The sequence below is a fragment of the Chiloscyllium plagiosum genome, chromosome 10 (assembly GCF_004010195.1).
Source record: "Chiloscyllium plagiosum isolate BGI_BamShark_2017 chromosome 10, ASM401019v2, whole genome shotgun sequence".
NCBI classification, from domain to species: Eukaryota; Metazoa; Chordata; class Chondrichthyes; order Orectolobiformes; family Hemiscylliidae; genus Chiloscyllium; species Chiloscyllium plagiosum.
The window spans coordinates 12,698,298-12,711,162 of record NC_057719.1 but is presented as its reverse complement, the minus strand read 5'-3'; the positions used below and the strand labels follow the sequence as shown (position 1 = coordinate 12,711,162).

Genomic DNA, 12,865 nt, shown 5'->3' with positions numbered 1-12,865 from the left:
TACCTCTTATGCTCAGCTCTAAATCATTTATATAAATGATGAAAAGTAGTTTTCTAGCACTTTCTCTTTTGTAATAGCTACCATACTCAACTCTGCCCCGAGTCTCCTTAATTGTTGGGATATTACTTATGTCTTCCATTGTGAAGACTGACAGAAAGTACTTATTAAGATCTTCAGCTATTTCCTTATCTCCGAGCACTAGCCTTCTTGCATCATCTTGGAGCGGCACAATTTCTATATTTGCCTCTCGTTTGTTTATTATGTATTGAAAGAAAATTTTACTATTATTTATAATATTACTAGCTAACTTACCTTCATATTTGATCCTCTCCTTCCTTATTTCTCTCTTTGTTATCCTCTGTTTTGTAGTCTTCCCAATCTTCTGATTTCCCAGTGCTCTTGGCCACTTTATAGGCCCTGTTTTCCTTTTGTCGGGTTTCTAACTAGCTGACTCAGTTGCAGAGGCACTTCACCGGCAACATGGGGTAACAAGGGGATAGTTATTCAACTGTGACCCAGGTTGGTACACGAATATTCAGTCCCACTTACACACTCCAGTAAAGTGTTTTTTAAAACTCATATCCTTGTGCATTGTTCAAAGGGAAAACACAAAATGCACCTGCAGTTTGGGGCATAATCCACAGTGGGCGTTGCTATTAAGCAGGAGGTTGGCATCTACTTCTTGTCTTTGTGATTATAAGTGATCACAGTGCAGTCTGTTTTAATTTGCTTCTTCCCTTCTTTAAAGTTTCTTTCATATTGATGGTGCAATATTCTGTCAGCATCTCTCTGCGGACAGCCATACAATTTACATCTGTAGCCACTTTTTGTTGGAGCAGTCCTTTTTAATAAATACACTTTGGAATTACGAATTCAAAATGTCCACAGTATTTTGGGGTTCTAAACTGTGGTCATGGCCTTTACCCTGCACATCAAATGAAATTCATTCGCATTTCAGTACAAAGGGTGATATAAAAAAAACACATGCACATGCATCAGCCTGATCCGTTTCACCCTTTGAATTCTGAACGTTGAATCCTTACAGAGTGGAAGCAGGCCACTTGGCCCATCAAATCCATACTGACTCTCTGAACAGCTTCCCACCCAGACCCACCTCCCTACCTTATCCCTGTAGCCCTGCACTTTCTATGGCTAATCCATCTTACCAACACATCCCCAGACACTATGGGCAATTTAGCATGGCCAATCCACCTGATCTGTACACCTTTGCACTGTAGGAGGAAACCAAAGCACCCAGAGGAAACCCACTTAAGGAGAATGTGCAAACTCCACACAGATAGTTGCCTGAGGATGGAAACGAACCCACGTCCCTGGCACTGAGAGGCAATAGTGCTAACCACTGAGCCACAAATCTGTCCTTAACCCGAGTTCTTTATCTCTGGACAGGGTGCCTGAAGAGAAAGTAGAACTGTCTCTGACTTTTAAAAGAAAGGATTGGATGGCAGACAGGTGGGGAACCACCCCAAGTACTTCTATGTAGGAAACTAGGGCACAAGTATTTATGTTTCACTCAAACCCCCACCCACCTTACTTCATGTATCAATATAACCTTCTTCTTCTTTTTCCCACATGTACTTAACTCACTTCCCCTTAAATTCACCAATGCTATTTACCTGTGCTAGTTTGTATTGTACTGAGTTATAACTTCTGAGTAAGTAAGTTTTATCCTCAGAGTTAAAAAGGCTTCAGTTTCCTATTTGATTTATTAGTGAATAACGTCTTTATTCCTTCATGTGAAAGCAAATTTCCGCAAAGTGCTGAAAATTTCCTGATGAATGGTCATTGACCTGAAATGATATCTCTGTTTTTCTCCTCATGGATACTGCCAGACTTGTTGAGTAATTCCAACATTTTCTGTTTTCGTTTATATTTATGACCCCTAGTTTTGGCTACTTCCACAAATGGAACCATCTTCCTTACACTTGAATGATCAAACCTTCCCATAATGTTAAAGACCTCTAACACTACTCAATGGTCTTCAATTTCTACAGAAATGAGCCTCAATTGTTTAAATCTTTCCTCTCAGTTCTGTATCAATCTTGTGAAATAAACTATATTTTCTCAATGCCTGCTTGTAATATCAGGTCAGCAATTTAAGTATGGTTTGCTGTTCTATAATAATTTTTACAATCCCATCATTACTGTGATTTATAATTCGATTCTCCTAAAATAGGAGTTCATTGCATGTTATGCTCCTAAATAGTGATGAGGTGCTATTCAAATGGAAGTCATTCTTTCCATTATTGCAGATATTGGGAAAAACATTCACCTACAAAATTTGTACAGACGAAAGAATACTATACACAACTATTGAGTTTTATAAGGGATTCCATCAGAATACAGCAAAGATTAGTTTTTTGATCAAGTCATCATGATAAATCATCAAACCTTTCACCCTCTAATCCTTTGTACTAAGTAAGATCTACTCTTGGGAGAACAGCAAATCCAGAGCAAATTTATTTCCAGCATAAAACACAGCATTAGCCTCAGTAAGTAATTGGAAGGCTGACTGCTTAACTGAAAAACCACATTGACTACAAAGCTCTATGTGCAGCATTACATTATTAAAATAAAATAAAACTGAAGTACTTATTAAAGCAGCATCTGTTGATTGCAGCCTCATCCACAGAATACTAAGGCAACCTGTAAGGTTCGTAAACTAATAGGAAAACAGAGTAAAATCTCAACATACCTTTGGGGCTGGAAGACTGGTAAAAGAAAGAACAAGCTACAGGCTACATGTTTGGGAACTGTTGCCAGCCTGATGTGATGAAACTTTCGTCCCTCTGCTGGCTGTAAGGAAATGGATTCAGACCATATTATTCCAGTTCCTTGTGCATCTGGGTCCATAGAAAAATGTGCTTAACTTAGAACCTCTTAGCAATCTCATTTGGTGCAAAGTATGGTTTGAGAGAGAAGTGAGAAAAATGTCATCCTACTATTGTAGGGGTATCCTGTTCAGACTGGGGCTGAGGCACACTGCTACCATAAACTAATTTTAATCTAACCATGCTTTAATTTCCCTAAGTGCATTCCATGCTGATTAAAACCATATCATCGTCAGTGCAACTACTTTACAACTACCTTAACCATTATTCAGACTTTGGTTTCTTTTCTTTTCTACATCCAGAAGTGTTCTTACACACAGCTGATTGTGGAGATGCTGTGTTAGACTGCGATGGATAATGTCAGAAGTCACTCAGCTCCAGGTTACAGTACAACAGATTTACTTGAAATCACAAGCTTTTGGAGTGTAGCCCCTTCGTCAGGTCAAGTGAGAGAGAAGGACACAGGCAGAGAGATCGGGGCAGTGAGATCAAAAGATCATACAAATGGTGTAAGTGGAGACTCCAATAATAAGTCTCTGCAGGTCACCAGAAGTGTCAGACAGTATGACCCTTTAAGGGCAATGTTAATCACCAAAGGTGAGGGAGAGGTAGGGAGAGAGGGCAGACTTTGGGTTCAAATATTGTCCGTACATAGTATGACTGGTAATTTTAATATCAAATGGTGACATCCTCCACTCAGATGGGCAGTGATAAACAACAGCATTGGCACTTCAACATAATCTTGATTATAATTAAAATTATACTGTATGGTTCTTTCATACAAACATAAAATAATATAACAGAGGAAGTCATTCAACCCATGTGCCTCTGCCAACTCTGTAAGGCGTGTCCAACAAGTCCTGCTTTCCTGCTCTCTCCCCATAGAATTGCAAATATTGTCCTTTCAAGAATTCATCTGGTTTCCCTTAGAAGGTCATTACTGAATCTGCTTCTCCTGCTACTCCAGACGTTCCAAGTAATGACAAGTAACCTCATAAATTAGATCCTCCTTCATCACCTGAAGTTCTTTTGCTAATTGCATTAACTTTTCTTGAATTACAATAGAATGAGCAGGATTAAAGACCTAAAAAAAAGGAGAAAAAACAAAATAGGCATCTAAATAAATTCACCAACAGTTGAAATGAATGAACAAGTAAGACATTTTGGAAAACTTAATCTGAACTTTTTTGATTTGCATAGAATCTAATGTAACGATACTATGGCTTTAAGAGGTGTACTTTGCCCTGGATGTTTTATGAAGGAAGGTTGAGACAGAGGTACCAAGCAGTCTGCTCCAAAGCCAATAAACAGCTTGACAGATCTTTTTTTTAAGTTGGAACAGTAGGAACAGCCTGAATGGTGGGGTCAAGCTGCCGCAGACCCAGGATTTTTAATGTTAGTTTTACAGTCACAGTTGCTGTTGGGGTCTTGAAGCTGGACGTGGAAGCTGTTTTTCCTCTCTGTGCTGCAGCTAACAGCTGGAGGCTCTCTTCCTGCTGCTAGAATTGCATGTCAGACAACCTATTTTACTGTGATTGCCTTTACGAAGAATGTGTTTATGGGACATTATTGTATTGGAACAGTTATCATTTAGTAGTTAAATAATCTATTAAGTTTTCCAATAGTTATGTTATTCCAATTCTTTCTTTTCTTGTATTTTAATATAAACACTGAATAAAGTCTGTTTTACTAGTAGCTTGACCAATTGAATTACACCTGGAATGCAATGCTTAACACTTGCCATATCCCTCTAAACCCTTCCTATTCACTTACCCATCCTGACGCCTTTTAAATGTTGTAATTGTACCAGCCTCCACCACCTCCGCTGGCAGCTCACTCCATATACGCACCACCCTCTGTATGAAAAAGTTGCCCCTTCGTCCATTTTAAACCTGTTCCCTCTCACCCTAAGCTTATGCTCTCGTACCCCAGTGAAAAGACGTTGGCTATTCACCCTATCCATACTCCGCATGATTTTATAAACTTCTATAGGGTCACCCCTCAACCTCCAACGGTCCAGGGAAAATAGCTCCAGCCTATTTAGCCTCTCTGTATAGCACAAACTCTCCAACCCTGACAACATCCTTGTAAATCTTTTCTGAACCCTTTCACGTTTCACATCCTTCCTAAAGCAAGGAGACCAGAATTGAATGCAGTATTCCAAAAGTGGTCAAACCAATGTCCTGTACAGCCACAACATGACCTCCCAACTCCTATACTCAATGCACTAACTAATAAAGGCAACTTGTTTTCCATCACTTGCTATTTTGTTTTCTAACATTGTACTTCACTTGCAAAGACAGAACATTGTGCAAGATATTTATGATATTCTTAATGCCATGTTAATTTTGTCATTAGAATTTTCTGCTTCCAGAAATTTATGTTGGAAATAGAAGGCAACGTGAAATATGGCAATGTACAAGGAGAAAATCCCAATTTGAGTTGCTTTCTGCAAGATGTGTTGATTCAGCAATTACTAACCATACATTTGTAAATAAGGATAGAAATTTCACATCAAACATTGCTCCAACAATATCCTTTTCCCCAATATCTATCACTTACTCTTTGCTAGTTTCTTTGTATTCTCATATACATTTTCCCAGATACTGGCAACCCTTGGTATTTTGCACACATCACCACAGTAAAGTCTGAAGAAATAAAAGAAAAGTATGTCTAATGCATATACTCCTAAGAAATATAATCAAATGATCTTAAGAAGGTTTTTAAATAATGCATATTTTTAATTCAAAAATAAACTATATAATAGAAACATTTCACACTTTTGCACAACACTGTTTGTGAAACTAGATCCGATTTCAATTCCAAAAATATATGGAAACAAAGCCTGAACCTAATAATTGGAACAATATTGAAGGGTAGGGGCAGGTGGCTTGAATGATTCGTACATCTATAACAAAGTGTCACACCCCTTTACAAGCAACCACTTAAGATCTAAGCTTCTCATATTTGAGATGTCTATGGGTCGCTAGAGAGGTCAATGTTTCCAGTGATTTTGTCCAATATTTCCCTGTGACTTTATCCCAGACCTTAGTCCTAAAATCAGACTTCAGTTTAGCTTTGTGCATCAGTTACCAAGGCTGAAATTTTAAAGGATGGTCTCCATTTTATTAGAATGCTGCAATGAGTAAATCCAAATAATGTGACAATGTGATTGGGCTGAACAGAACTGTTTGCATCAACATGTGAAATTTGATATGGAAAGTTGGGTTTGTGTTGTGTCCCTGACTACAGTGATACTCACTCGATTGCGTGATTGTGATCAAGTACAACTTAGACTTTCATGTTCTCTACTTAAAGTTTAAAATTTCGAATCAAAATTTGGTTTAATTTATTTTTCTTCTTAAAATGACCCCTCTCCCAAGATTCAATACTCCACCTATGCAGTTTGCAGCCCAACTGTTTATCCCTGCTGCAGGTCAATCACAAAGCATAGTTTTGGTAGCCAGGAAGGAGACACATTGGGGCCCAGGAAATGAAGGACAAATAAAATTAAGAAAAATCTTTCTCCAGGTTACTAACTGAGTACGTCCTAATGTTTTCTTCTGATACCAAAAGGGAAATAAATTAGAGCGATAGGAGAAGTTATTCCCTTGCAACACATGCCTGAATCATTCATCTAAACAAGACTGCTTGATGCACAGCCATACGTACTCTTAGATATGATTATAATCTCTCTTCTCAATCAAAGTTATTTCGGTTTGGCATGACACCTTTTTAAATTGATTTATAATTAAGTTAGCTTTGTTTTCACTTTGGAGCAAAATATCAAAGATTTGTCTTGTTTGTTAGTCACAGATCCATAATATTTCAGGTGGAATAAGTAATTTAATGCCAATGCCGGATTTCTTTTTGCACACTCCAGTCTAAACCTCTAACTGTTGATCAATCACCCCTTAGGGTACCACTACAATGCACAATAATTTTAACATAGCTTTTATATGCTCTATCATTAAAAATCTGACAACACACAGACAGTAATGTGTTAAAAAGTAGAAGCACAGCAAAGCCTCGAGATGGCCTCACAAACTGTAGGAGAGAAGTTTGGACAATCTTTTGAAACACCTTATTAAATCTCTGAAAACATGTTCAATTTTATGTTATTCTGTCTAAAACAAACAAGTGGGGTTTGTGAAAAGCCATTGTACTCCCAGACAATGTTCTTTACAATGCTCCTCCCATCAAATGTATTATTATTTGATATCCAAATGTGGGCATGTGCTGATAGAATCAGAAGCCCTAAAGTGCTATTGTTGTGCGTAACCTCAACGTCAAAACTTACTTCATTGCGTGTTAAAAGGGAATAACAATTCTAAATATACGATAAGAAATACATCTAGATGAGTTCACCACAATATAACAATATTGTAATTTCATATACACAAGGCAAACCAAATGCTGCCTTTCTACAGCAAAGAAGCATCAACAGTAGTTTCTATTTCCAATTAAAAACAATTTGCCTTATAGGCTAAAAGATAAGTTGTCCTTAAAGTATGATCTTGTGACGCTCTATTGTATAGGCAGTCTGAACAGACGATATGTGAAGAATAAACCCAAGGAGGTATCCGTAGACAGCAATTGTCTTTAAACGAGTGCTGGGTCTTCTCTCAGAAACAAGTGGTTGGAATTTTACTGCAACTTCTTGGGCCGTTCCAAAATGTTTAAAAATTTTCCTCTGGTCATTTCTCGTGCTGAAAAATAAAATTTTGAAAGAAAATAAGCACTTGTGGAAAAAACTTTTAAATGGTTCTATCATTCCCACTTCCCCTTTGAGAATGTATGGTTTTATGGTAGTTATTGTTTAGAACCCATAAATGGACTCTCAAAATTGAATCTGTGTGATCGAACTCTCCAAGTTCTGAAGGATGTAGCTTCCAGATGAATCATCATGAGGAAGTTGACTTCATCCTCAAGATCCTCTTGTTACAAGCACACCTGGCAGAAGTAACCAATATAGAATCCTTGCAAAGGAAAATCTTAAACTGAGGATAGCCATCACTGAATATTGTGGGATCACTGCACTGCTAAATGTGACATGCTAAAGACAAATCTAGCAGCCTAGAACATATCTACTTGGGTATGAAAGAAGTGTCCTTGGCCAATCTATAATTAGCTATTTTCTATTATAAATGTCAGAGAAAATTGCCAACACAATGCAAAAAAAGTCCAAATACTTCCTGATCATGAAAGAATCCTGTAGCATCAACATTTTCAAAGTCACCACTGACCAGAAGCATAATTAGACCAATATCAAAATATGGTTACAAGACTAAGACAGAGGCAGTGTAGTCTACAATGACCGGGATATTTCCCGATTTCTCAAAGCTTCCCCATCACCTAAGAGATTCATATCAGAACTGAAATGCAATACTGAATATTTACCTGGAAAGATACACCCACAACAGCACTCAACAAATTTCACATGATCCAGAATTAGGCAGTTCAGTTGTTCATTGTCCCTGCAACTACATCTGATACTGACACCATTTAACATGTATTGTGGTGTTGTTGAATGCATCAACTCAACAAGATTACTTTGACAACAAAGCCCTGACCCATTCCACCAAGAAGAATAAAAGTAGCATTGTTCTCTAAACACCAATATCTACAAATATCTGTATTCAAGTCAGTTGGAGCTATTTGACTGATTCTCTTCTGCTCAATAGTATTTATCACTTGATGATAAGACAACACAATAAAACAAAAAACATTCACATCAGGGCAGAGGGAACTTCAATCAATCTCCAACTAAACCATCCGAACACACGAGAATACTCCTAGTCAGCACCGTCTGTAAAATAATGAAAAAATGTTTCATTCCCTAACATTGTTATTCCACATCTTCATAAAGCTAAAAAACTAACTAAATTGTCTTGTGAAGGGAAAATTTTAACTCACCAAATTGAAGTTATAATAAAATTAGTGAATTTAATTGCAAACTTAATATTTCTATGTCTCAGGCATTGTTTCAGTTTCCTGTATAACAATCTGAAACTAGGGGTTATTGACAGGCAGCTTTCAAGTACCCAGTACTGAGATGAAAAGGTCAGCTTGTTTTTCAATCAGCTGTCAAGTTTTAGTCAATAACCAGACTCCTGCCACTGGCACCTGTCAACAAACATGGAGGGGACAGTGTTGTATCTATCAATAACTGACAACACCAATTACATTGTTGTGGAGTTTCTTCAATACACGGGACAGCTTCAGCTCTAAGGTGGCCTTTGTAACCACCAAATCTCTCAACAGTCTGACACTTTCAAGGCAACAATTTTAAATAAATAACAGGTAAATGGGAGCATGATTGAAACATGCTCAGAGGATTTATAGAATATAATAAACAATAGTTGGTGAAAATTAAGTAATTCACTGCCATTAACTGAACCTCAAGAGTATGTTTTGCTGTAAGTGCACTTCTAATAGTCTGTCATGCAATAGATTTTCAACATAGCGTATAATCATCATCCAGACTTAGAAATATTTCTTCATTCTTTCATCGCTAGGGCAAATCCTTGAATTACCTTCCTTATAGTATTATGGGTCTCCCTACAGCAAATAGACTGCAGTGATTCAAGAAGACAGCGCAACAAAACCTTTGCAAGGGTTTCATGGGGTGGGCAATAAATACCGGCGCAGCCAGGGACACGAACATCTCATGACGAAATTGAAACATTTATGTTTGGAATGGTATTAGACTTGCAATGCACAATAAGGCACTTTATGATTTGTTACAAAAATGACCATAAAGTCTATTAGATTTTTACAAAGTCTCATCTGGCTCACTTCTTCCTATCGAAACCAAACTGCATGTGACTCCAGCCCCACATTACTTGATTGAATCCTAATGCCACAGAAGCATTGTGGCCATTTCAAAATAATAATGATTATATGCACACAGATTCAAGATGGCACCCTGCCACTGCATTCACAGGAAAACTAGGGATGGTCAATAAATGTTAGCCTTGCCAGTATCACCCATTAAAAAGGAAGATAACACTTCATGGAATTATAACATATAGTTGTGATCAATTAAATGAGTACAGTCAGCCATTTATTGTACAAAAATGTTTCCTGTCTCTTAAAAGCAATGGGGGCAACTAGCGGTGGGCAATAAATGCTGGCCCAGCCAATAGGAATGCAATTTTAACATGCAGTTAATCATCTCATGTAGCCCTGGGCTTCCAACCCTTTTTTCCATTATGACTCAATTTACAGACTGGAAAGTTGCCATGCCTCAGAGGTGTGAGTTGTGGTTGGGTAAAGGAATTGGGACTCGTGATCGTGTACGTGCGGGGTAGGGGGGGGGATGGGATCTTAACTCTGTTTTCCTCTCAACAGATGTTGTCAGATCTGTTGCTTCTTCAGCGCTCTTTTTTTGTTTCACATTTCCAGCACCTGCAGTTCTTTATTATATAATATAGTCTATCAACTTCAGACTATTGACTTTGATCCTATTATAATTTTCAAATGGCAAGTGCTGGTGATGATTTTGCTTTACCTATTTACAGTTCCTCTGAAGCAATTTTTGTGCTTTTAAGTTGTTCCAATGTCATATCTTCTTGGCTTGCATCATCATTCTTTTCATCAATTAATTCATTCTGCTTTCTAACCTCTCGCAGACCTTTTTGTTCTCCCAACTCCCATTTCCCCACTTGTGTACTTGCTTAAAATCTGTTACATATAACTTTTTTACAGCTCTCAATGTGAAACAGTAACTCTTTTTCATGTTTCACAGATGCTGTCAGATCTGCTGTGCATTTCCAATATTTTCTATTTTATTGCACAAAATTATTGAGTGGTAACACCCTTGTGTCTGTGGAACTAAACTCCTACTTAAAATCAAAACTCTCAGGAAGAGAAAGAATTCAACAAATGTTTAAAAACAAAAATACTTAACAAACGCTTCAAAAATATAACTCAAATATCACAGCAATGGAAGTCATTAACATTACCTACACCACATACATCTATTAATATGGAATAATGACATTTAATGATCAGTATTATGATCCAATTTTTTAAAATGAATTGTGCACCTCTCTAGTTTTCTGAGAGCAAAATTTGTCTATATTAACTCAGAATTGTTATACAGAGAAATAGGATTAATTCTGCAGTAACCCAAATTGATTTTATCGTCTGAATCCTGAGATTAGAATGCAACCTTAAACTAACTTGCATTAACTGCTTGGTATTTGCTTTTAATAATAATAGATGGCCTCATTTTGTATGTTGGCTTTGATTCCATTTTAAAGACCTACTGTAGTCTTTTTGCTCACTGGTGACAGTGCAGATTATTTAACTCAATGCATTATGTTCACAAAAAAAACCAATAGATATCTTCCATCACCAAAAGGGTGACAATTGTTTCATATGGATTGAGTTGTCAGTCAGTACATGAATGCAATTCAGTGGACAAGAGCACAAGGTGCTTTAAAGAAGAGTCTTTGGATTCAAAAAGTTAACTTTTGCTGTCTCCACAGGTGCTGGGGGTAAGGTAGCTATTTTTAATTAACCTATTCAAAAGTGTTATGATATAATTCTGGAGCAGGTAGTCCTTGAACTCAGACTTTCTAGCCCACTAGGGACACTTTAATGAGGTGTGAAAAATGACTGAAACTGCAAAGACCTGACTTTGCCTGAAATTAAAAACATTTAAGTAGGTAAGTACATAGTTAGTATTTGGAGAACTGCCAGAAATAGTCAACATTTAATAGCATTTAAATCATGCCTTTTTAATCACTTCCTCTGGTAATGCAAATAGTTGATGCCATTTGCCCTATTACATCAAGCCATACTTGTTAAGAGTATATGACAAAAATGGTGAGTCAGTATTTAAAACATACACTGTTCAACTTGTATCTTGCACGATTATATCTTTTTTACATAGTTGTTATAATGTTGTTAGCATTAACTAAATTTTCATCCGGTCAGAAATAAACTGCTCTCCAGTTATACATTTAAAAAATTAATCAACCTGTTCAGCATGTTATGATGCATCTCTGAGCAAATGGGTCTTGAAAACAGAGTTTCCGGTGATAGGGAAACTACCAATGGTCCATAAAAGCCCTGTTTCCTATATAATCCAAACTAGCCCTACCTCCGCCAAACTGCATACTTAGTAGATAAGGAGGGGGTTTGGAAAGAGGATTTATCTAAATTAGCGACAAAAAAATTACAGATGCTATCCAGACACTTCCCATCTATCCCCATGACACTAACCACACCCTCCACCTCTTCACTAACTTCCAGTTCCCTGGTCTCCAGCACTTTATCTTCACCATAGATGTGCAGTCCTTCTACACATCCATACCCCACAAGGATGGCCTTCAGGCACTCAGCTTCTTCCTCTCCAACAGACCCATCCAGTCCCCCTCCACCAATACCCTCCTCCACCTCGCCGAACTAGTCCTCACCATCAATAACTTTTCCTTCAACTCTTCCTATTTCCTCCAAATCCAGGAGTTGGCCATGGTCACTCTGTTGGGCCCCAGCTATGCTTGCCTCTTTGTCGACTATGTCGAACAATCCCTACACAGGCACTTTGCCCCAACTCTTCTGCCATTACATCAAAGGCTGCATCGGTGCTGCATCCTGCACTCAGGCTGAACTGGAGCAGATCATTGACTTAGCCCACAACTTCCACCTTGCCCTCAAATTCACTTGGTCTATCTCGGACACTGCCCTCCCCTTTCTTGACCTCCAGCTCCAGCGACAGTCTACAGATGGACATTTACTATAAACCCACAGACTTCCATAACTATCTAGGCTACACCTCCTCTTCCCATCCTGCAAGAATTCCATCCTGTTTTCCCAATTCCTCTGCCTCTGCCACATCTGCTTAGATGAGGAGACATTCCACTCCCAAGCATCCCAGATGTCCACCTATTTTAAATAACGTGGTTTTCCCCCTCTGTCATCCAGACAGTCCTCTACCGCACCTCCTCCATTTCCTGCTCCATTGCTCTTAACCACCCCCTCTAAACACAATAATGATGGGTTCA

General features: G+C 38.0%; 1 protein-coding gene across 1 annotated transcript in view; it reads right to left on the bottom strand.

Moving 5' to 3' along the window:
- Window positions 1-1,350: 1,350 nt before the first annotated feature.
- lin52 (lin-52 DREAM MuvB core complex component) overlaps window positions 1,351-12,865 on the bottom strand; it is an 80,204-nt gene continuing 68,689 nt past the window's right edge. The window contains exons 6-7 of the mRNA XM_043697087.1: window positions 5,412-7,558; window positions 1,351-3,933 (exon numbers count right to left, since the gene is read on the bottom strand). Of these exons, the coding sequence (XP_043553022.1) occupies window positions 7,497-7,558 (62 nt within the window). The 3' untranslated portion in view covers window positions 1,351-3,933; window positions 5,412-7,496. The remainder of the gene's footprint in view (window positions 3,934-5,411; window positions 7,559-12,865) is intronic.